General features: G+C 51.5%; 1 protein-coding gene across 2 annotated transcripts in view; it reads left to right on the top strand.

Annotated features, from left to right (window-relative positions):
• Positions 1 to 16,667: 16,667 nt before the first annotated feature.
• Positions 16,668 to 25,689, top strand: part of PCSK6 (proprotein convertase subtilisin/kexin type 6) — a 193,216-nt gene continuing 184,194 nt past the window's right edge. For both annotated transcript variants that reach the window (XM_030317512.1, XM_030317511.1), the window contains exon 1: positions 16,668 to 16,946. In XM_030317512.1, the coding sequence (XP_030173372.1) occupies positions 16,668 to 16,946 (279 nt within the window). The remainder of the gene's footprint in view (positions 16,947 to 25,689) is intronic.

The raw sequence follows: 25,689 nt of genomic DNA, 5'->3' as shown, positions 1-25,689 counted from the left end.
TAGGTAGAAGGGACAGTCTCTTCATCATTAGTATTTCCTACCCCCAAATTAAGGATGAGCTTACAGTGGGCATGAGATACTGCCCTGATGGCCATGTGTGTGTGCACATACATGTAGGTACCAGGGGGTTTACATGAAAAGTGAAGTGTCTGAGTTGCAAATCAAAATTGCCAAGTTATTTTTCAATATGCAATGTGATTCAAAAGACCTAAGAAAAAAAGTCTCTGTACAAGTGAAAGTCCATGATTGTGACCTTTTGTGATACAGCCAACTGCCAGCTGGGACGTTCCATTCTGACAGATTTCTACATTGGCCTCTGGTTATAATGAGAGACCCTAAGATCATGTGTGCTGGTCTTAGGAGAGAATCATGTAAGAAAGCCCCATTTAGTTCAAGAGACTTGGAGACTCTTTTTGGTTTCTGTTTCCATAACCATCCAACCACCCCTGAGTCCCAACAGACAAACTCTCAGTTGAGCTGACTTTCCACTTGGCAGGTGCACATGGCCTCCTGTTCTCCCAGTTGTCCCTCCCCTTTAGCTGTGGGAAGAAGTTCCTATTTTTGTATGACTTCTTACATGCCAAGTAAAACATCCCATGGACCACATCTAACATCCCAGATCATGGGTACGGTGTCCCATACTCTGAAACTGGAGGCACATGGGTACAAGCCCTCAGAGAGATCTAACTCCCCCTGATCACACCTACCACCTTGATAGCCGAGTTGCCTAAGGACACTGTGGGCCACCTGGAGGACCCCTGAATCTCAGCATCAGTGAATGCTCTGGCTTTTCAGTCAAATCTGGTGTTTCCAGCTGATGGCAAAATCCTGACGATCACTTACATGTTACACATGGAAAAATTCTCCCCTGGCCAAAAGTGCAGACCATCTCACTAACTCCTTCAAGTTATTTTTAGTGTCATTGTCTATTCAACTAACGCTTAGAATCGTACTACAATGGCATTTTTCTTAGTTTTAATGACCACTTGGCTATTCTTCCCTTTGGGCTGTGCGTTGGACCTTTTGCCTGGCATCTGTAGGAAAAGCCCTGAGTGAAACATCTTCCCAGGCAGGTCAATGTGTCTTGCTGCATCACGTAAAATAAGCGCCAACACTGCCTTTATGCGAAGCATACAGAAAAAATAAAAGCAGGATTGCAACCATGTGAGAGAATTACTGGGGCCAGGATGGGCTATTAATGTTTGATCTAAAAGGTGCCCAGACATCCCCTGACATGACATGTCCTAACTACTCCTCAGGTGCTAGGAATAATTCACCCTGTCATAAGTTGGTCCTTGTCCCCGACGGTCAGCAAGGAGCCTCCCCTTGCCTGATGGAGCCAGGGAGGGGAGAATGTCACTGCAGATGCACTTGGCTGGAAAAGCATTCAAATGACGGGCTGGTAGCAAAAGTGTGTGACACTTCGATAGTTCCTTGCCTTTAAACATGCTCATTTGGGGATGGCCCTTTTCCCTACTTCTCGGCCCTGATCCATCCCTTTTCTTTGGGCAAAAGCACAGGATAATACAGAATGGAAAGAGTTCTGGGCCCGGTGGTGGCAGGTACAGCCAGCTCTCTGTTAACCCTACAAAATGCAGATTATATAGAACGCATGCTTAGCACATTACTGTGTATGGCAGACACGAACGACTAATTTCCGAGTAATTAGGAAACAGTTCGATAAAATACTCTATCACGGATTCTATTTAATCCATGACTCGGACAACCCTGGGACTGCTTGCACCCTTGACATCGATGGCCTGAACGTTGTCATTATTCTGTAGACCCTTAAAAGGGCTGGTTCATATAGAGCTACAGTTAATAGTCCACAACCCCCCCCCCTCAAAAAAAAGAAAAATCATCCATAACCCTGCCCTTTCCCCCTTTACCTCAAAAACCTAACATTTGGAGCTAGAAGACAGTGCTGTTGACATTTTCTCCACTGTGCTGGATTCCTCGTTGCAAAGGGCAATGTGTGTCCCCGTGGCCTCCCGCCCGGTGTCTGCCCTAATGAATCATTTCTCATGTGCTAAGTGTATCTCATGCTGAGGGCAGCTCATAGGTGTTGCAGGGCAGCAGATGGACATTCTGTTCTTACCTGCTCTATCCCAACACAGTGCACGGAAAAGTTCTGTCTTCCAGGTCAGAAAGGGCGACGGACTGGCAATTCACACTGGGTTATGCAGGGAGGACAAGTGTCTCGCTGACCATCAGAAAACTATATTGTGGGGGAGAGGAAACAAGTCAGGAGAAAATGGAGGAAAAACATACTGGAAAACTTAAGGAGGGCAGGTAAGTTGTTAAGGGAAAGGACAAAATAGAAGAAGTAAGAACTGTTTGGGAGGGGTTCCCCTGACTTGGACAGCTGTCTGTTGTGCTGAGGTAACTGGAGTTGACGGTGAGAGCAGGGCAGGGTGCAGAGAGGAGGGTGAGGGCATTGGTGTTTGGTGCTCCTGACCTGGGCCCTCACAGGCGCTGGAGAACGGGCCCCTCTCAACTCTGCCCTTTCCCACCATGGAGCCCACTGAAGCCAGGGTGGGAAGGCAAAGGAGGTCTTCCCCAGGCCCTCCAAACTCTTCCAGATACGGCTCACAAAGCTTCCCTATAGTGTGCAGGCTTGGAGGGAGCTACCACCTCTCCCATGGATGCTGCTGCCCGCTTATTAAGATAGTCTCAGATGTCCCATTTAGTCGTGATCTCCCCTCCCCTCTGTCTCTTTCTTTGTTCTTATTTATTTTTGTTTTAATCTGTCTAGATGCCTAATGGGCCATACCTGAGCTCAGTGGGACACAGGCCTTGATTCCTAGCCCTGAAAAGTGTTCTGAATTTTAAAATTGAAACCTTAGCCTGACATTTTTCTTTTAAAATGTTAGTGAGATGGGCACCTGCGTGATTCAGTAGGTAAACATCTGACTCTTGGTTTCGGCTCAGGAAATGATCTTGCGGCTTCATGAGTTTGAGCTCCGCACTGGGCTCTGTGCTGGCAGCGTGGAGCCTGCTTAGGATTCTCTCTCCCCTCCCCCCCCCCACTCTCTGCCCCTTCCCTGTTCATGCTGTCTCTCTCTCAAAATAAATAAATACACTTTTTAAAAAACTTTAAAAATAAAATGTTAATGATACATTGTGCTCCCCAATTCCAGTTGGAATATTTGACCCCCATCTAGGGCTGCCAGATTTGGCAAATAAAAGTACAGAAGAGCCAGGCAAGTTCTAATTTTAAATAACAAATCATTGTAGTAGTGTAAGTATATCCCAAACATTGTGTGGGACATATACTCAGTTTTTTTCTATTTATCTGAAATTCAAACTCAGTTGGGCATCTAGTATCTATCTGGCAACCCTGCCAACTAATCCCTCAACCATTCTCTGAAGATGCTTAACCCTATTCTCACAGACAACAGGCACATTTAGCCACATTCGTTCCCTACCAATTATCCATATTATTTGTTCCTGGTGTGCGTGTCTGTTTGCCTGGATGTATCCAGATATGTCTCAGTGTCGCTTAAAATGCTGCCCTCATAGTGGGCTAATGGCGCAGATTGCTTTTGGAAGGTGGTGCATCTACTGGAGGGAAGGGAGGATGTGGGACACTCACCAGCTTTGTCAGAGGCGGGCGTGGGGTCCGTGGGAGAGGGATTTGGTGCTGCTCACACTACATTCTGGATTTGTGCAGCTGGCCCTGGGAGGCCCTGGGAGGCCACCTTCTTGGAGGGTAGAGGAAGCCCCTCCTCACCGTCTCCAACAGGTCCCCCACGGCCCTCTTTGAGCCCCGCTCAGTTCAGGAGGCAAACCACATCACAGGCAGCAGGCTGCCACGGGTGGACACAGCGCTGCCTGTTGGCGACGCCACCTTCCCGCCCAGGAAAGCCCAACTCTGAGAGGCCGAGGGAGGTGCCCTCCGAGAGGCGAGTTCTGCCGAGGACTTCCCGTCTGGAATCTTCCTCCTTTTCCACGCAGCTCCGCTCTTGCTTTCTTGCTCTCTTCCTGCCTGCTAGGAGACCCTAAACCCTTCTTTTCTCATGTCAAAAAGGACATGTGTCCCGAAGACATGAGTAGAGGCCGTGCCAGGGCAGGGGTGGGGGGTGAGCCTGGAGAAGCCGGGTCGGGCAGCTCTCGCAGGTAATGGGCACATAGTTCCTGACGGCCCGCTCCCTGCAGCCTGCCGGCCTGTCAAGGAAGAGTGCGGTGACTGACAAGAGGCTTTATTTCCGCCAGGGAGAGAATGGCTCATAATTTACGGCCCGCTGAGCCAGCTTCCAGCACGTCGGTTGAGCCTTCTTTTTGTAGACAGTAATAAATTGTCTTATCACCAGTGCTGACATAACATGCTCCTCTTTAAGTGCACCATAATTTTTATTTTTAAGAGAATATTCATATTGGATGGCAGAGCTCATGGGTATCTGAATGCCACCCTGGAGAGAAGACTTTTTCTTTTTCTTTTCCTCCTCCTACTCCTCCTCATCCTCCTTCTTCTTCTTCTTTTTAAGAAGGTATAATTCAATACCCAAATGCTATTGGCAGGGATAAGCTTGACTTCTAAACAGACATTGGGGGTAGGAAGAAGTTTCTAGATCCTCAGTAGACAGAGTGACTTATCCCTCAGCAGGGAGGTATCAAAAGAATGAAAGCGAGACACTTTTAATGGTTTGAGTTGTCTTGATTCCTGGCTGCATCAGAAAGTAGTCTGAATTTTTAAATCAAAGCCTCAGTTTGGCACTTCTTTTTAAATTATTAGTGATACATTGCCTTCTCAATTCCAACTTGAGCATTTGATCCTCAGATTTAGCAAATAAAAGAACAAGACAGCCAGGAAAGTTTGAATTTTAGGTAAATAACAGATCGTTTTATCAGTATAAGTATATCCCAACTATAGTGTGGAGTATACTTATACTTCAACAATTTTTTTATTGTTTATCTGAAATTCAAATTGAACTGGGCACCTAGTATTTATCTGGCAACCCCACCAGCAAATCCCTCAACCATGCTACGAAGACATTTAACCCCAGGCTCATAGACCATGAATGCCCTCAGATGTGGCAGCGTCCCTGCTTCTGGAAGAGGGTGTTGGTGCATCTCGGGTCTTTCTATTCCAAAGGGCTGGTTTTGCCACCACGCAAGGGACTCACTTTCTTGAGTTCTCCCTGACAGAGAGGTCCGGAGAGTGACACAGACAGTCAAGGCAGCTCCTGAGTTGACAGTTCTTATTCCCAGCTCAGGTGTCCTGGCCTCCTTCATGAGCTTAAAGGCCAGCAAGTTCAGGCACACCATCCCCCTCCTTCTGTCTCCTCTAGGAGGCGACAGTGCAGCCTGTTGATCCCCAGGGAGCAGTTCTGGAGGGACTCCAAGGGCCCCAGAAGCACAGCCCTGGGATGAGGATGCCACAGATAGTCCCTGATGATCAGTGACTCCCCCAGGTCTGCCCTCTGTTTCTACTGACCCACGGGTAGATCAGCTTCCCCTTCCCTCAAGGCTTCTCGTGCCTTGATCAGCATCCAAGGATTTCCCTTGCTGTTTGGCAGGAAGAGACAGGGACCTCTGAGCACTGCTTGGCTTCCTCCCTCTGTCTTTTGTCTCAGACTTTCACAACCACCCCCTCCACCCCATCAGAATATTTGCTAGCTCACTTAACCTCAGGGGGTGGGAGGCCTTGGGTAAGGCCCTTCTTCCCTCTGAGTCTTGGCTTTTTTATCTGTAAAAAAAGGGAAAAGATAGCCACTGCACAGGGCAGTTTTAAAACCAAATGAGATGCAGATGCACAAGAAAGCCTTAGGGGGCCTCAATAAGTGTGAGTGTGTTTCTCTTCCTTGGTCAGTCCTCTCCCCGGTCCTCCCCACCCCCCCACCCCACCTCACCCCCACCCCCACCTTCCTTGCCTGCTTCCCTCCTTCTTATCACGCACATGCTAGGAGGGAGCTGATGCTGCCTGGGCTGTGTGCTCCTTCTAGGCCTGGGATATGGAGCATCTTTCCTGGTAGAGATGGGAGGCTAGCCCTGTGGGGACGGCCAGCCCAGAGCACGTCTGTGCTAACACAACTGCACATACACAGACACTTCTAGCACCATCTACATTTACAAGAAGCAGTTGGTTATCACCAAACCTCTGGTCTTATAATCATAGCTTTTACATGGCTGTCTAAGTGCAAGGCCCAAGTCAGACCACTTTATCTACACATTGACTCATTCTAGGTGAACACACATATTATGCCCATCTTATGCTCAATTGGGAAAACTGAGGCCCAGAGAGATTAATCGATTTGCCCAAGGTCACACAGCTAGGAAATGGCAGAGCTGGAATGAGAACCCAGATGGTCAGTTCAAGAATCTCTGCTCTAACCGCAGTGAATGCTGCCTCTCATATTCCTGCCTGGGCAATCCTACTCCATTGGGACCATTCCCTGTCTATTCCATGGGACGGTCACCTCCTGTCACGTGGCCTGTATGCCATGAGCCCTCCATGAGCTTCGAGAGGCACAGTTTGGCCATGAGTGAGAAGGTTCCCAAGGGTGAGGAATGAATTCGGTTTCCCTCTTAACGATGGTGACCACCTGTGACCCACATTGGCATGCTGCTTCATTTTACTGGTTTCTAGTGAAAGATCAATTTTCCAGGATGGAGGTGCAAAGGGCTTAGAAGGAGGAAGAAAAAGAGTAAGGGACTCAGCTCCAGTCCAGAGGGAAAAGAGCCGGACACAAAATCACCCGAGCCACAGAATTGTTGTTTGGTTACCGAATTTTCCACCTTCAAAATTGACTGGGATGGCAGAAACTGGTAGCATTGTTGGAGCGCATATGTGTGGGAGGAACCGGAGGATGGTGTCGATCCTGGAAGAGACAGAGTGAGGGGCTTAGAGGGGCCACGGATCATGCAGCCGCCAGTGAGCTTGGGTGCAGAGAAAACACAGCGGGAAGGATTCTGGCGGCACTGGGGATTTGGGAGCGCTTAGACTATAAATAGTGAGGAGGATGTAAAAAGCCTCAAGTGGATTTTGGAAGCCCTAAATCCACCATGTAGATCCAAGCAAGATAACAGGAACCACTTAGGTTTTAGTAACGTCTAAATGTAACTCGGCATGGTGCCCCACCACCCCACGCTTCTGCTGTCACCACAACCCCCGCCAGCGTCTGCCAAACCAAGGACACATATCTTGGGGAGGTTTGATGCCAGCTTACGAGTGGCAAGGGCTGCCCTTATCCCACACAGATGACCTCACTCACTCTTTACAAAGAGGTGCCACTCTAAGTATCATGAACAGCGGAGGAAACTGAGGCACAGGAGCATAAGTGACCTGTCCAAAGTGACACAGCCAGCAAGGGCCAGGCTGGATTCCACGCTCAGCCCAGAGCCCACAGCCCTAACCGCTGCCCTACCCTGCCCCAGAGACTGGGCTGCAGGGCAATCCTGTAGGAAGTTACACCAAAATCAGGAGAAACCAAAGCAGCATGTGCAAAGGAATATGAATGCCTTTGTGTCTTGCTTCCTGGGGCCTTGTGGTCACCAGCCTTCTCTCATCTGCCTGGACCTTGTTTCACTTCATGCGTTGACTTGTCATAAAGCCACTTTGCACTCGTGTGGGTCCCAGCTCAGCCAGCCTGAAGCCTGCCCTGATCACAGGCCTGTTCAGCAGAAACCGAGACCCAGATCTTATGGCCCTTGGCCCTGTGTCTGCTGCTGGCTCCTGGATATCTACAATCAGCTCTTCTGTTCTTGACTCTCAAGAAAAATCACTGCCACCTAATCGTGAGGGAAAGATAACCTGGAAAGAGTGACATTTAGGATTATAGCTGGCTATCACATTTATGGAAAAGAGTCCAGGGCTCTGATTTTTTTTAATGTTTTTAAGTGTTTTTTAAATTTATTTTTGAACGAGAGAGACAGAGAGACAGAGCACAAGCAAGGAAGGGGCAGAGAGAGAGGGAGACACAGAATCGAAAGCAGGCTCCAGGCTCTGAGCTGTCAGCACAGAGCCCGAAGTGGGGCTTGGGCCCGTGAACTGTGAGATCATGACCTGAGCCGAAGTCAGACACTTAACTGACTGAGCCACCCAGGTGCCCCTCTAACTGATTTTTTTTTTAACCTATTGCATTCCCTTCACAGCACAGCCTACCCAACATCAGAGCAGCCAATCCCTTCCACAAGGTTCTGGAAGAGGAAAATGCTAGACCCAGGTCCTATCTTGTTTAAACAAGTGTCAAGCAAGACCACTAGGGCTAAGGCTTCATCTTTCCAGGGAGGAAAGGGGGGCCTAGGGAACCCCACGAGATGAAAAGCAGCTACTGAGACCCAACACCAGTCGGGCACTGAGCTGGGCGTGAGAGATCCCATGACCAGTCATCATGGTTGGGCCACAACGCATAAGGCAATACGGTCAGGGTGAGCAATTCTGCCTGGGGACAAAGACGGGAGGGCTGGCGTGTGGGAGGGGTACTTTCGGTTAAGGAAAGCTTCACAGAGGAGGGGACGTGTGGTGGAGCCTTTGAGCATGAATCTATCTGTGTGTGCAGAGGGCTGAGAAAGGCATGCCCAGGAAGGAAGGTGGTGAAAGTCAAGCTGCCCATGGTGGGACAGGAAGAGCAAGAAAGATAGCAGCAGCTTGCAAAGGCGGTGAGGGCTGTGTCTCCACCGCTGAGACTCAGGGCTGAGCTTGGTCTCCACCCTATTGGCTGCAAATGATCTAAGGAAACTAAGCCTTGGGTCAGTGGTTGGGGGGGTGGGGGGCAGCGTGTCGGAGCCAGAGATACCACATGGGAAGTGATCACAACACCTCATGTGTGCATGATGAGGACCTCAACAGGGATGGGGAGGACGAAACAGGAAGAGAGGTCAGAATCAGGCAGAACTACTCGGGGTTGCTGATGTAATGGCACTTCTGTCGATGCCACAGAAGACCTTCAAGGCCAGGAGCTGGGCAGGTTGGAGGTGAAGAGGCTGATGTAGGTCACTGTGGGCTTAAGGGGCCACAGACAATGAAGATGTTGAGTAAAGAGATAAAGATGTGGGAGCCAAGGTATGACCTTCTGAAGACTGAGTTAGGCTGTAGACAGATATGGGTTTGAGAGCCACTGAGGAGAGGCTGGTTGGAACAGTGGGAGCATTCCTCCTCAGCTTTCCATTCCTCTTGGGATCAAGTCCAAATTCTTGCCAGGGTTGATGAAGCCATCACAGCCTAGCTTCTGGCTGTCCTTCCTGCCCCCTCTTAATCCATTCTCCTTTCAGTATCAATGCTTCCACCCCTCTGCCTCTCTAGCTTTTCTATCATACCACCTCTCTCCAGCCTCAGGGCCTTTGCACATGCCAGTCCCACTGCCAGGTGCCCTGCCAACAGGTGAGGAACACCTGGGTAACACCCCCAGGGATGGAGGAGACTGTTAATCTCAGTTTGCTCCTTCACCCACCATCTTAGCTTTTCAATCACCTGTGTGACCAATTCCCTTTACTGTAAATAACTGGTGTGGTTTCTATTTTCCCACTTAGACCTGACTGATGGTCCACTCATCTGGGTATTTCCTGTTGATTTCTTGGAGCTCAGCTTAAAAGTCACTTCCTTCAAGAAGCCTGAACCACCTCGTTCAACACTTTTCTAGTATCTGGCAGACCCCTATGAGATCTTTGGGGCATCATAAGGACTTTGATTTTGCTGTGTGAGACCCGAGGCCTTGGGAGAAGTAGGAGCCAAGGAGCAGCCTGTCAAACCTTGGTTTTCAGGTGACCCTCTGTGTTGAGGATTATTTCAAGGGGGCAAGGGCAGAATAGGGTAGGTATTTAGGGGGCTGTTGAGTTCCACCAGGTGAGGGATGAGGGTGGTAGCAGAAGTGATGAAAAATAGGATTTCCAAGGTAGAAACAACCAGATTCACTGACAGCCCAAGAGCAGGTTTGAGGAGAGGGTTCAACAAGGCTTTGGAGTTGCCCTTTACTGTGGCAGGGGAAACTGGGGGTGGAGAGGTGGGGTGGAGAAGATCAGGAGTTCAGTTTTTGTGATGTGCCTTAGATACCCCAGTGGAGAAGTCATCAGCTGTCTGGAGCTCAGGAGCGAGGTCCAAGCCAGGGACACACGATGGGAACCATCAGCATGTACCAGGCACCCCAGTTACGAGAATGGCCAACATCACCCAGGGAGTGAGGGTGGAAAGGAGAGAGAAGAAGATCGAGAACTGGGGCTTGGGTACCCAATGCTAAGAAGAATGTCAGTGGGGGCAGAGAGGCAGCCACAGAGCCGGGAAGAGAAGCAGGCGGGTGGGGAGGGGTATCCTGGAGGCCACATGAGGAAATCTTCAAGGAGAAGAGGCACTCTGCATGTCATATGCTGCGGGGAAGGGCTCCTAGGATGAGGACTCAGAACTGACCACTGGACTTAGCAACTTGGGGGCTGCTGGGGACAGGGACAGGGCGTGGGGGCATGGTCTGATTGGAGTGAGTGTAAGAGATAGCATGAGAGAAACAGAGACAGTGGATGAAGGCAACTTTTGAGCATTTTGTTTTGCTATGATGGGAAGAAAGGAAATTGAAGGGTAGCTTTGGTTTTTTTCCAAGTTTTTTTTTTTTTTAGGCTTATTTATTTATTTTGAGAGAGATAGAGTTCCAAGCAAGCTCTGAACTGTCAACACAGAGACCAATGCAGGGCTTGAACCCACGACACTGGATCATGACCTGAGCCAAAACCGAGAGTCAGACACTTAGCAGACTGAGCCACCCAGGTGCCCCCCATGTTGTTTTTTAAAGGTGGATGGAATGACAGCATGTTTGTAATGAAACAGAGATAATTCAGCAGGAGAAACTCATCCAAGTGAAGTGCACAGAGATAAGTCAGCAGTTGCCACAGGGACACCCTTGGTGCCTGAGGTGGGGTGGGGTCAGGCAGGACTGAAGTGGGGGTGTGCCACAGGGGCAGAGGGTGGGCAGAGCCACAGGGCAGGTGCAGGTGGGGGAGGGGAGAGGTCTCTCCTTGGGAAGAGTTTAGAAGGAAGCAAGCAAGGAGGTGGGGGAGGGCGGGAAGGTAGACACAGTCACTGAGAACAGTGCGTTCTGGGTTTCAGCATGCCCGCAGAGGTGTGTGATGACGAGTGTCAGGGGAGACCCAGGGTGGTTTTGTTTCTTCTCCAACTGCACTGCAGGGTGCAGCTGCTGAGTCAGGAGGAAGCTGGGTCCAGGGTAACACTCAGGTGAAGAGCAAAGTGACCTTTTCCAGGACCTTGCTTGTGAAGGAAGGAGGAGAGGAAGAGAGGTGGTAGGAAGGGGCATGGGGTGGGGGTGGGGGTAAGTGTGCCTCTGTAGGGTGAGGGGCTCTGGGAAATCTGCTGCCGGGGAAGGGTCTGGAGAGAGGAAGCCATGAACTGCTCAGGAGTGTGGGCAACAGGCAAAGCAAGACCCCACAGGGAGAGGGATGGCTTTGGAGAGGGGCAGGGAGACCCCTTTCCCCAGGGGCGGGAGGACAGAAGGGTAACAGTGTCCATGCCTCTGGCCTTTGTTTCTTTGGAGGAAGAGAGAAGCTGGGGCGGGGGGTGGGCACTTCCCAGGTAGAGGAACTTTCCAGGAAGACTCCAAACCGCTAATACTGCCACCCTATGCAGCCAGGTTACTTCATTTACGTCCCCCGGGATGCACTTTCCCCCACTCCCGATTTATACGCTCAGGTTCCCAAAATGATTCTTGTCTAGCTCTTCTCTCCTGGTCTGTGACTGCAAACCGCCCCCCTCCCCCACTCCCACCCCGTCTTCTGCCTCGCTCCGTTTGCCGTGACTATGAAGGGAGCCAACTTCTAATTTATTCTCACTCGGGAAGAGTACTTAGGCAACGAACCCAAAACTCATCCTGGAGTCAGAGTGATGTCTTCACACATACCCTGCTGCTGATATGCCAGACTTCGGTAAGAGGCAATGTGATCCCCAGGGTCTGCATGGTAAGGAGATGGGGGCGTGGCTTGGGAGCAACTCCCCGCCTCTTCCTTCCTTCCCTCCCTCCTTTCGATAAATATTCATTTGCGGCTGCCCTGTGCCCCGGGATCCACAGGAAGGTGATACAATAGAAACAGGAGGAGCCCGTAGACCCGCTGGGCGCCCACCCAACAGCCTTCCTAGAGAAGCCTCTTGCAAACAGATCTCGGATTTTGCTCAATCTGGGGCAGTAATGTTTCGCCAGGAGAGAAATCAAGATTGCTAGGAACCAACCTGGGTAACCCATTCACGTTGTCAATGACGGCTTGGCGGACGGGGTGAGCTTGTGACCCAGTTCTGATCCATAGGGCCTGAGGGGAAATGAGCTGGGTGTCCTGCCCTTCCTTCCTTGGATGCTATCTGGAGACAATAAAATGCTCCAATCTGAGCGCGTGATTTAGGCACAGGAGGAGAAAGCCAGGCAAAGTACAGAAAAGCTATCTTGAGCCCTGATACCACCGAGCTGCTGAATTAACATCCCTGGATGCACCTATCACCAAATTCCTGTTTGTGAAATAATGAGCTGTCCTTACTGTTCATGCTCCTTTTGGTTGAGTATTCTAGCACTTAAAACTAAAGGCATTCTAAAACTGCTGCATCAAGGGCAAAATTAACAATTGTGATTTTTCTATCACATGTGACTCTGGGCCTCCTGGAAGCCAGGGCAAAAAGGGAAAGCAGATAAATTGCAATGCTCTCATTGTTAGTTGGGAAGAGCTTCTCAGGGAGCTTCTGCTTTTTTGCTCCTAAATTCCTTGTTTGACACTAAATTTCCCCGTGGGAGTTTATGAAAGGAACACTGAGATACATAATTGCAAGATAATTGTTTTGCCGGAGAAGCAGTTTTTACAAGGCTCTTTCTTAAGACAATGAGGATCTAGATATAAAGAGAAAGTCTAACCAGAGAGGGAAAGAGTGGGTGGGACGAGAATGGGCTTGGTGCCGCTCCATGCCCTCCCCACCACAGATGGTCAAACATCCCCCCAGAAAGGAGGAGAGCCCAACATGAGTCAGAGCCCGCACTGAGGAGATGACAAGATACATGGGCTTTAACACGAGTGGAAGGCAGAGCTCAGAGAAGGATGGAGAGGGAAAGACCCCTGACCCACCACTTAGAGGGAGAAGCTGTGGATGGGGTTTGGGATGGATGGAAAGGAGAGAAAAGAGAAGTGTGAAAGGGAGACAGTGGAACCAGCTGGGGGACCCCTAGTTTGTAGAAACCCAGGGCAGGATGAAGCCTTCTCTGGGACTGGGGTGAAGAGGCTGGAGGTAGGCAGGGGTCTGATCTTTCCCAGGCCCTCCCTTATGAGGGATGTTAAAATCTGAGAAAACATGCAAGCAGGCATGGCCGAAGGGTGGAACATGTACATGCCTGTGAACCCCACAGAGGGACAGAATATGCAGCCTTGCCCATCCCATCTCACTACAGGGCTCCCGGGGCCCAGCGTGGTCACCACTGTTACCACTCTTGAGTGCTTACTCGGCATCAGGTGCTGGGCCAGGGGCTCTGCATAGAACAGCTCCTGTCGGCCTCCCAGGGCCCCTGCACGGGGACAGCAGCATTACTGCCCTCTCCAGCAGAAGATGATGGAGCAACTTGCCTAACACTTCGCACAACTCGTGGTGAGGCCGAGCTTTGAGTGCACGCTCTTCTCCAATATCCTGAAGGTGGTGCCCATCAGACATTGTTTGATGGATGCCACCCTGGCTCACGGAACCTAGCATGTTTCCAACATGCGATTTTTCAGTAAAGTGTTTGTTACTTAAACTAGAAACAACTTCTGCATCAAATTCTGCTTCAACACACCTCAGAAGGTTGTGTGCAGTCTTCTGCTATCCAGCGGTCCTGGAAGTACGGGGCGTTGCTTGGCCCCAGCTATGCAATCCTGTACTTGCTGTGCAGGGGTCAAGTGTGCGCATGAGAACACATAACTCCATAACATCTTCCCAGTGATGGCTCCTCCTCCTATTCTCTGATTTTGGGAGGATTCTAGTATAAATACCACATCTCTGTACTAGCATTTTCTAAAACTTCTGAAATATGGATGACCAGCTTCCAGTCACCTTTCGGTCCATCTCCAGGCCTTCTGACCTAGGAAAGCAGGATCAGCCCTCTTCCCACCCTACCCCGACCCTGGCCCCTGCCCCAAACTGTTGGACCCTCAAGGCCCATCTGGAGGGCTGGAGCTTAAGTGAGGAGTAATCTCCTCTCTGCAGGAAGACCAACCAAGTTTTATTACAGATTCTATCACAATACAAGGGCTGGTCCTTCTGTGATTGAGCTAATCCCGTCACCACGTAAATCAATAGGAGACCCACAGGAGGTGATTTGATTTAGGATGTTCATTTGGGGAAGCTAGTCTTCCTAGAACATTGAAGCCAAAATAGTGCCTGGGCACTTCCACAATAAATGCCAAGTGTAGCTCACAAGGACCAGATCTGTTAATAAAATAAATTCAGATCCCTCCAAATAAAAATTCAGACACATTTTAGGCTCCTCAGTTCAGTGGGCTGAATCCCTGAAGCTGCTAAATTATTATGGAAAAACTCTTATCTCTGCCTGTCAAAAATCACTGCTGTCTTGGTGGGAGGGTGTGTGTGGGGGCCCTCTGGGGAGGGACGAATTGCTTCATAATAACTTCGATTATGTGCAGTGTAGCATTATCTTGAAGAGCGCCACATACTTGAAGAGGCACAACACAGGATCTGCGACAGAGCCGACCCAGTCCAGGTGACAGGGGCCAGAAGGGAGACGGGTGTCTCCCACATGGATTGCTGAAAAGTGACAGAGTGAGACTTCTAATCCAGCCCCCTGACTCAGTCCAGCGTCCCTTCTCTGTGGACAGCTAGGCGACCTCTGGAAGAGACAGGGTGAGGGTTCTGGGTATGATTTTGGCTAAGGGGGGGGGGTGTGACCTCTAGGATAGCCCGGCTTGCCTCAGGGCTTCCTGTCTCTTAAGTGGGTAGGGGCAGGCTAGCGTCTAGGCCGTCTGTAAGGGGGATGCAAGGGGCCTGATTCTGCAGCCATGGGGCAGGCCTTGAGTGTCTGTCCAGGGAGCTGATCACACTCAGCCAGGGGGAGTGAGGTGGGAGAAGTTGCATCTAGCGCAGAAAAGAGAAAAATGTGAGGGAAATGAATCCCCAGGTTCCAGGTTCCCTGGCAGAAGCCCTGTGAACAAGGATTTGGTTTGTCCCTGTGGGGCCTCCTACCATACCTCCCGTGCTCTCACCTCCATTCAGGGTGACTCACGCCTGCAGAAAGGATGAATCATGTCAGTTACGAAACCAAAGGGCTCCTGAGAGGGAGGCTGGAAAGGACCCGGGGAAGCCACCTCCACAGATCCTGCTTTCTCCCCACCCCTCCTGCCCCCTATTGCCCCACCTCTATCTGCCAAGCCACAGACTCGAGCGAGCTCTCCATAGGAATTTCTTCTGGAAACGGGACATCGGATCAGTGGTCGTCTTGCCTTCCCACCTCAAGGCCTTCTGGGGCCTATGTTTTGTTTTCTCTCCTGTATTCATCCGGGTAAAGGCTTGCTTTCCATGTGAAGCCAGTTGGGACCAAGGGGTCCTGAAAGTAATGGGAGAAGAGATTCTGAAGCAGTCCTCACCTCTCCCCACTTGCTTGTTCACAGTGTGAACACTTCCATAATTCTCCAGGGTGCACCAAATAATTACCTGCTGCATTCTAGGCTGCTCCAGGCAGCAGGGGCAAGGATGATTCAACTCACTTTCCCACTGACTGGTACCAGCTCACCAGGAGCTTTTAAGAATCTACACGAGTGAACACCTACCATGTGGCAGGCCCTGGGCTCATAAAAACAAACGTTTATGGACAGCTTATCGCCCCGCAAGAGCTCATGTCATCCTCAAAACAGCCCTATGGGGTGGATACTGTTGTCATCCCCATTTACAGGTGGAGCCCTGCGCTCAGCAGGGACAGCGACGTGCCCAAGAATCACACAGAAAACGAAGCAGACAGCTTGGGGATTCACCTGTACCACCTGCTTCTCCAGGGTCGGCTGCGCCTCGGGGTTTCTGCTGTGCACTCCTTGAGTCCGGCTAATCTGTCAGCCGTCTTGGCCCCACTTAACGTGCCTCTCCAATCAGGCCTCGTTCTCCACCGGGCCACGACCCTGTCTTTCCTTGGGGCTTCTTTCCTTTAGAACCCAGAGCCCTTGCAAACCCACCATCTCACACTGAGATGAGCAAGGCCACCCTTCAATGAGATTAAACTCGACCGGGTGGGTGAGGCCTCCAGGCTGCCCGACGGGTGGGAGGGCTCGGGCCTGAGCTCCCCGGTCTGGACTCACCTGAGCTGCCCCAGGCGGGGGCGGGGGGGGGGGAGCCTCTCGGGGCTCCTGGTAGAACGTGCGGGGGGCGGACAGGGCCGCCGCTCGGGGCCGCCCTGGGCCTGTGTCCCGAGAGCCCTAAAAGTCTGCGAGAAGTTCCCCGGTGGGGGGCGTCTCGGGCCTCCCCCGCCGCCCGCCCGCACCGCCCGGTGCCCCCCTCCCCCCACCCCCCGGCTCGCGCTGGTCCCGGTGCGGGCCGCTGGAGCGCGGGCCCAGGGGCGCCACCGGGCCGCGCGGGCGGGAACGCGCCGCGGCCGCCTCCTCCTCCCTCGCTCCCGCCCGCAGCGGCGGCGGCGGCGCTTCCCCGGCGCGGAGCGGCTTTAAAAGGCGGCACCCCACCCCCCGGCGCACTCGCCGCTCGGGCGCCGCGCGAGCCTGCCGCTGCCATGCCTCCGCGCGCGCCGCCTGCGCCCGGGCCCCGGCCGCCTCCCCGGGCCGCCGCCGTGGACGCCGTGGACGCGGGGGGCGCCGGCGGGCCCGGGCTCCGGCCGCTCGCGCCGCGCCCCTGGCGCTGGCTGCTGCTGCTCGCGCTGCCCGCCGCCTGCTCCGCGCCGCCGCCGCCGCCGCGCCCCGTCTACACCAACCACTGGGCAGTGCAAGTGCTGGGCGGCCCGGCCGCGGCGGACCGCGTGGCCGCGGCGCACGGCTACCTCAACTTGGGCCAGGTGAGTGCGGCCGGCCCCGCGCGCCCAAAACTTTCCCGGCCGCCGGTGGGCACGCGCGAGGGGGCGCCTCCTTCCGGCCCGCGGCGCGGCGGCCGCGCGCGGGCAGGGGTCCCGATCGGCTCGGCCCTCGCGGTCGGGGGGCGGCCGCGGCGCCCGGCGGGGAGTCGACTGGGGACGCGGGACGCTCGGCGGGACCCATCGGGTGGCCCCAGGGCGCCCACTCGGGCCTGGAGCGCCGCGGGCAGTTCCGCCGGCCCGGCGCGGGCACCTGCCCGGCGGGGCGGGAGAGGGAGCCGGTCTCGGGCGCCGCGCTCTGCCCGCGGGCGCTGTCCTCAGTGCCCACCAAGCTCTCACTGGCCTCGGATCCCCGCTCCGCCACACCGGACCCGCTGTCCTCGACGGGGGGCGGCGCGGGGCTCCGGACCCTGAGCGCGCCGGGGCGGCCCCGCGGCTCGGTGGTGACACGCGCGTGGCCCAGAGGCTCGGGGACCCGTGCTGACTCTGTGTCCGCGGCTCCAGGAGGGAGGGCGGCCCGGAGCCTGGAAGCAGCCGTCAGAGGCTTTGCAGGCAGCTCAGGACCCTGCACCCGCGCGGTGGGCTGGAGGCAGGGGTCCTGCGTTTAAGACCCCTTCCGGCACCGGCACCGGGGAGTTGGCTTTGATTCTGAGCTTCTGTCGCTGTTCTCAGGGCTGCTCTCCACACTAGCTGTATGACCTTAGGCGAGTCACTTTCCCATCCCATCTTCAACTGTAGGGACGGTGGCAGTTTGTACTGGCTGCATTTGTTGGGAAGATCAGTGTTGTCGGGCAGCAAAACCCCAGGCCGGGCCCTAACCCTGGTCAGTGAGCCCAGAGCCCTCCCACGGCCTGGGCCATCGCTATCACTGTCAATTAGCAAGAGAGGACAAGCCCTGGGCACGAAGGTGGCATAACCCCAAAGGAGGCTGAGGCAGGTCCCTCCCCCCCCTTCCCCCCACTGCGCCAACCCCACAGAATGGCAGCGGGGCAAGGGATTGATTTGTGGCCCGTGGAGGGGCAACAGACTGAAGTGTGCGGTCCCACCAGGGGACCTCTCCGTGCAGTTAACAAATCTCCTACAAACTCCACACTTAGAGGGATGAAGCGAAGCGACAGGGAAGCGCCAGCTCATAACTCAAACCCTAGTGCCAGGCGGTGTTAAATTTAGTTTCATCATTATCCGTGACAGAAGCCAGCAAAGTGTGGTGTGGCCCCAATGTAAATGACATTTCTTCTGCATCCTAAGTCCCTCACAGAAGCTGCTAATGTGAGATGTGTGGCCTTCTGGAAAAGTCAATTTCTGCGGCTTGCTCTGTACTTCAGGCGGCAGATCAGAGTGTGTCTGAAAGAATGCCACCGTATCTTTTTGTGTATCTTTTATACAGTTTGCTCAGGTCTCTTCAAACACCCTGTGATGGAAGATGTTGCCTTTGGGTAGCACTGGCTTCATTTCTACCTGTGGTTCCTAAATCTCCCCAGCTGATGGTCCAGCCTGAAGAAGGTGTTCCTCGGGGCGCCATCCCCGTTGGTTGCTAGGGCCCCCCGGCTCCTGCTACACTTCGCTGCTCTGCCCAGGTGGCCTGGCAATTTGTCTTCAGCTCAAAGTGACTCTCAAACTGCACGGTAAATTACAAAGTGCCTGGGTTTCTGGCTCCTATAATTAAAGGAGCAGAGGGGAACTGACGTTGAGCCGTGAAGCTCCTGGACATGGCAATGAGAGGCACACACAATGCCTCCCCCTCACAGTTCCTGTCCCCCACAATAAAAAATGCCAGGGCTTTGAAACAACTTCTGTCAGACTCACTGAGCTGAGTCTCATACGCAGTGTGCTGTTGTCATTTTACCCATGGGGGAGGTTCCTCCAGGTACCTACCTGCCCCGACCTGGGACCTTCTGGGGAGTCTCTCAAGGACCCTCCAGTTCTGTCCAATGCAGCCAGGGTAGACTGCCGTGGTGCCTTCGCCCAGCTCGGGAGGCAGGGTGTCATTCGCAAACGGAGGGATTAGTTGGTTGGGGATCCAAGCAGTCTCAGAGACTGTGTGTGTGTGTGTGTGTGTGTGTGTGTGTGTGTGTGTGTGTGTTTACTCAAGGAGAGCCTATTACTCTTTATTCCAAAACCAGCTTTTCTCCCTCCCTCCCCCAAGTGAACTGCTAATGTGGAAAAGGCCTGGAGCATTCCAACCTCTACCTATTCACTAAGAACTCTTTTAAAAACCTTATTTGCCTTTTTCAGCCGGGAGAATTCGTGACTCATAAATAAGATGTAGATATTATTAGGTTTGATTTATGGATAAGCAAACTGAGGGAAAACAAGGGATGGAAGCCGTTTGGGTCCACACAGTGTGTGTCACCTCTGATAACTTTGCTCCCTGCTCTTTGTCTCCTGCTGCATTCTCTGGTCTGTGTCCTTTGTGAAACCCTTTCCTCAAACCCTTAATGGGCAACTAGTGTTATGCCTCCTACCTGCCCTGACTCACAGCCCTGCTGTGCTCATGGGTCTTTGTGATGCTCTAACTCCTGGCTCAATTGTTTTACTCTCTTTTATGCAACTGATAACCTGATTCCATGTATTTTAAGTGGTGCAAAAGTAATTGAGAGAGAGAGAGAGAGAGAGAGAGAGAGAGAGAGAGAGATGGATGCCTTTCAGACTGATAAAGGCTCTGGATCTTCTCCATTGAAAAATATGCATCAGCAGGAACCAAACTAGCCTCTTTTTTTACCCTTCCGTCCCAGATAATGCACCACAATGTTGAAAGAAAAAGAAAGAAAGAAAGAAAGAAAGAAAGAAAGAAAGAAAGAAAGAAAGAAAAAGAAAGAAAGAAAGAGAGATTTGGAAGAGTCAAATGTCATTATTGACAGGTGGTATAAATAACTACGTGGATAATCCAAGAGAATCTAGAGACTATTAGAATTAGTTATAGAATTGAACAGGGTGCTTCGTCACCGGTAGCTACCTATCCAACAGCAACATCTGAGAAGATAAAAGAAATGATAAAACACTGTAGCATAAAAGCTGTTAGAACCTAGGAGTAAATTTTTGAAAAAATGTGAAACTTACAGGCAGAAAATTATAAAATATTGGAAAGATGTTTTGAAAGAAAGGTCTGAATAATGAAGGGATGAGCCATGTTCATGGATGGGAGGACTGATTATCACATGCCCCCTCCCCTGATTAATCTATAAATTCAGTGTAATTTAGTTGAAGTGCCAACAGGGTTTTATATGGGATATGAAGTCATACAACTGAATGCTAAAATTCACATGGAAGAGTAAGTTCCCAGAATCCCTGAGACGACTCTGAGAAGGGAGAAAAAGGAGGGGAGTGTGCTGTGCCAGGGAGCGGAACTTCCCATAAGGATGGTTTGACATTGGCCCAGGGATGGTCCCATCCATCAATGGGATCAACTCAAACCTGGGCACGTATGGGAACATGTATGTGCGAGTGGAAGAGTTACAAATGGGTGGGGAAGGGTGGGAATTTCAGTCAATGGCGCTTCAGACCCTTACCTCACCTTGCACTACACAATAGTAAATTCCAGCTAGAAATAAACAGAGTGGAATACTTTTATGACATTAGGACAGGAAAGGATTTCTTTTTTTTTAATTTTTTTTAACATTTATTCATTTTTTTTGAGACAGAGAGAGACAGAGCATGAATGGGGGAAGGTCAGAGAGAGAGGGAGACACAGAATCTGAAACAGGTTCCAGGCTCTGAGCTGTCAGCACAGAGCCCAACGCGGGGCTCGAACTCACGGACTGCGAGATCATGACCTGAGCCGAAGTCGGACGCCCAACCGACTGAGCCACCCAGGTGCCCCAGGAAAGGATTTCTTAAGACAGGAAAAGAACAAATAAAGAAAGAGATTGATCCATGAAAAGTTCTGTGTAACAAACACATCGCAACAGAGTTTAAAAGCACATAGTAGACTAGAAAACATATTTATAACATATAGCACACAGGTTGGTGCCAAGATTATTTAAAAAGATATAAATCAATAAGTAACAGATAAATGCCACGTAGAAAAATGGAGAAATGTATGAATAGGGAATTCAATGAAGAGGAAGCCCAAACGGCCAATGAACACGAGGAAAGCTGCTGGGCCTCCTGGGAGTTATGAGGACAGTGCAACACGAGGCAGTGACAACATAGCACTTCACACCGTCAGATCGGCCGATGTGGAAAAGTGTTAGTATCAAGTGTTGACAAGGATGTGGAGCCACGGAACTTCCCGAGGCTGCTGGTCGAAGTGGAAATTGGTATAACTACTATGGAGAGCAATTTGGCCCTTGACAATGAGGTAGAATTGCATCAGCAGGTTCATATCTAGGCTTCTACTGGAGAGAAGACCTTACGCAAGTGCACAAGGAGCCTTGCAGAGGAAGGTCACAGAAACAGTTTTTAAATGAAAGGAAACATGTCCTAAATATCCGTCAGTAGGAGAATGGAGAAATAAATCAAAATGGTCACATGATGGAATATTATACAATAGCTAGAAAGGAACTAACCAGGGACACCTGGGTGCCTCAGTTGGCTTAGCGTCTGACCCTTGATTTTGGCTCAGGTTATGAACGCAGGGTTGTGGGACCAAGCCCCGAGTTGGGCTTCACGCTGAGTATGGAGCTTGCTCAGGATTCTCTCTCTCTCTCTTTCTTTCTCTCTCTCTCTCCCTTTCCCTCTGCCCCTCTCCCCCACTCACACACACACACTCTCTCTCAAAGAAAAAAAGATAAGAAAGGAATTAATCAGATAAGTATCTACAGAGATAAATCTCTACATGTGAAAAGGCACATTGCCAGTGCACAGTGTAGTAGTATTTATGTAAACTTTAAAAAACACACTAAGTAATTCTGTGTTATTTGTGAATGCATACACATGTAGGAAGCATCCACATCAAGTTCAGGTTAATAGTAGAAGGGAGGGAGAGAGGAGAAACTGAGAGAGGAATGTCAAACTTTATCTGCAGTGTTATAATTCATAATATACAGATATAGGGGCATACATGTGTGTATATATAACATATAAATTTGGGCTTTTGTGCTTTTCTTTGTATCAAAATTTATATATGGTGATGTGTACACGTGGGTGCAGACATGCACGTATACATGCACGTACATATATACACTTACGCACACACACGTACACACATATATGTCAATACACATGAAATGTTAAAGGGGGGGGAAAGAAAAGAAAAATGCACCTCACATGCACACATCGTGGTGTTCCTGGATTGTCTGAAGACTGTCTGTGGACACACAGGTGGAGGAAGAAGCCCCTATTTAGGCCTCCTGAGCTGGGCCAGTCTGCTTGTCAAGCAATTGGTGACCTAGAGAACCAGAATGCCTAGCTCAGATCACCAGGCTATTTGGGCAGAGCCAGACCCAGAGCCCTAGAACTCTGCTCTCAGCCATCACCCTCTCTCTTCTACCCCCTCTGTTGCTTTATTTTTTTAAATTTTGTAATGTTTATTCGTTTTTTTGAGAGACAGAGTCAAAGCATGAGCTGGGAAGGGGCAGAGGGAGACCCAGAATCCGAAGCAGGGTCCAGGCTCTGAGCTGTCAACACAGAGCCCAACACAGGGCTTGAACTCATGAACCATGAGGTCATGACCTAAGCCGAAGTTGGATGCTTAACTGACTGAGCCACCCAGGTTCCCCTCCTCTACTTCTTTGTCTTTCAAACCATTTGGTGGCCCACATGGCCCTCACTCTAACCTGTATACATTGTAACCTTTGACCCCGATGACTCCAGGAAAAGACAGGTTGTACATGTGAAAGGGATGGCAACAAGATATTCTCACCAACCAAATCACAACATTTCAGCACCTGCAGCTTTTGGAAGTGATATTTATCTTAAAGGTGGTGCTTCGATACCATACTTTCCCTTGCATTTTTTGCTTTGCCTGGGGTATTGAGCTAATTTGTTGGTTCTGAGTCTGAACATAAAAAGGCAGGCTGGCTGCCAGGGCCCCTAAAAGATCTAAGAGCCTTAAATGATTTTGAACTTGCCTTAAATAGTTTTGCTTAAAATAGCTACAGCACGGGACATACCTGGCCCAGAATTTCAGGTGGGTCTGCTTAATTCACTTGTCAGCAGAGGAAAATTGTCATGCTGCAGACAGCTTGTTCTTACAATCAAAAAAAAAAAAAAAAAAAAAAGCTGAAGCTTTAGCCAGGTGTTAGAATAATGGGCCAGCATTTGTTCCGAGCACAGTGTTGGGGGCTTGAGGGGGACAAGGGGAGGCCCAGAATAGCAGTCACCTGTGACCTAGTTATCTGGTTTTGATTTTCAGTCTGAGGCTGTCTTGTGTTAATACTCTGAGCCAAGAGCCATGCATGCAGGCTGGCCTGGGAGTAGAAATGGAGAGGTTCTGGATGTGATGTGGTGGGGTGAGGGTGGAGAGAGAGATAAGATTGGGATTGTGAAGCTCGTGGTATCATATGGTATCATACCCTCCGTTTGACATCTTTCTTCAGATGGTAACAGTGTTAAGTGGACAGGGTTTTATTTGAATAGACTGCCCTCAGAAGTCACGGGAACTGTGGTGGAGAGAGATGACTGAAGCTGAGTGGCTGTGCGTGGAGCCAGGTGGCCAGGAGGAGACTCTGAATCAGGCCAGAGTGGATGCTCAGCCGAACGGTCCCCTGGAAGAGTTTGGGTCTCTTGAGGCAGAAACCAACAGCGCAAGTGAGCAACAGAGCTGTGGACGAGGTGGAGAGCCCGAAGCACCTGTCTGAGGCCTCTGCCTGGCCTTGGGCTTTGGGTGACCCCAGGGCCCTGCAGGACCGTTCACACACTGCAGAACACCCTCACACTGCAGAACACCCTGGGCCCTTTTGGGTCTTGAGCCTTTGCACAGATTTTTGCCTCTAAGTTGCAGTTCCTCTGAGCCTCCACAGCCCGGGCCAAGGGGGCTGATGCATCTCCCTCTCTTTCCAGGGCCCTGCAGTGGAGGGCTGCCTCTCTCCCTTCTGGCCTTTGGATTGTGGCTTGGCCTTGGCATTGACCAGAAGCCCTGGCACGTGCTTGTGTCTAGCCAATGACTGTCTCTTCTGCAGGTGCTCCCACTCATGGAGCCCTCGTGCCACCCCTGCAGAGAGGTGTCACCAGGCCTGTTTAATCATGAGGAGCTCTCAGGCCCAGTTCAGTTCTGACTTGTGCAGGTCACAAACCGGTGACTGACAGGCCAGGGTCTAAACCCATACACTCTGACCCGCCTTCCACTGTCATCACCTTTGGCTGACTGACCTTGGACCTGTTTCTCAGATACAGGTAAGCCATCGGGCCAGAAAGCCATCAGCTCACTGCTGCCATTGACAAAGAGCCTATGTGGACCCCAATGGCCACTGTTTCTCCTTCTTTCCACCTGGCTCACATGCACACGCACACACAGTGCTGTGTGTCAGCACTGTTCCATCCAGAACACTTGGTGCTGGCTCCTTGTCATGGGTATTGAAACTTACATCTCTCCATTTGGGAGGGAAAAGTATGCCCCAATCCTTTTTGGTCCTTTGAGGATGGATGCTACACTCAGTTGCTCAAACTCTGCACACTATGAATGGAGGAATCATCCCTCACTGTAAACCTTCTCCTCTCTGTGTGGTCCCTGTCTCCAGAAAGGATTGGCAAACCCGGTGCCTGAGCTCAAGGACCGGAAGTCACCACCGCCTCCCCCTGCTTCCATGCCTCCCGTCTGGTTTGTAACTCAGCCTGTCTCGTGGGTCTCCTGGATGGCTCTCAGGTCCCCCTGCTTTCCTGCTGCTGTTGCCCAGCACAGGCCGGGGGGCCTATATCACCTCTCACCTGTCCATCCTGCTACCGGGCCTCCTTCTGCCCTGGCCCCAACTCTCCTGAACCACTTCACGCTCTTGCTTCCCTTCAGGTTCCCTTATGCTATTCTTTCTCCCTGGGATGCCCTTCCCACCCCCTGGCTAGCCTCTTGTCCTTCCCAGACACCTGCAGGCCTGCCCTGATTTCCCCAGCCCTCCTGGGCTCCCCAGCCCCCATCACCCCGACATTGCCTATTGGCTTGTTCATTTCTGCCACCAGGCTCTGGGCTTCCTGGGTAAGTCAATCCGTAGTTGGTCCTCTGGCTGCTCTTGAAGATCAGTTCCAATCCTGCCATTTCTCTGATCGTGGTGGGGCCACTCCAGGGTGGCCAGAGAACATGCCTTCACTTATTCTGTGTTTGCTGTGTGCTCTCACTGGTGCTGGGCCCTCAGAGGTAAGAGATGTAGCCTCTGCCTGACCAGAACCTCTTGGTTAGGGGGGAGGATGTGAGCGTTTGTGAAGGAGCAGGTGACACTCGTACATCTCCATATCTGTTGGCTGAACCGTCTCCACCCCTACTTTTTGAATTCTAATCCCTTGTTTTTTGGAGTCACCTGGCAGACGGGCCCCTCCCGGGCTTGTGCCTGTGTTCCTGCATGGGATGACCCCATGATGCCCTAGTTTGCTGCTAGGTGAGGTCAGCTACACAGGGCGCAAGGGCCAGCAGTGCCCCGCCCTGGAGACCACCATGGTGCTTCAGACCCTATGGGCCCTCTCATCCCATCAAATCCCAGCTCTTCCTGATGTCCTTGAGCCTGTACTGTTGGAGGATTTTGAAGACCCGGTGGCAGGCACAAGGCCCTCTGTCCAGTGCTGCGGAGAACAGGGATGAATAGCCATCAACTGTTGGAAGGGAGCCTCATGCTCCATGGGATGGGATCGGCAGCTCAGGTTC

The sequence above is a fragment of the Lynx canadensis genome, chromosome B3 (genome assembly GCF_007474595.2).
Source record: "Lynx canadensis isolate LIC74 chromosome B3, mLynCan4.pri.v2, whole genome shotgun sequence".
Lineage (NCBI taxonomy): Eukaryota > Metazoa > Chordata > Mammalia > Carnivora > Felidae > Lynx > Lynx canadensis.
This window is presented reverse-complemented; position numbering and strand designations above follow the sequence as displayed.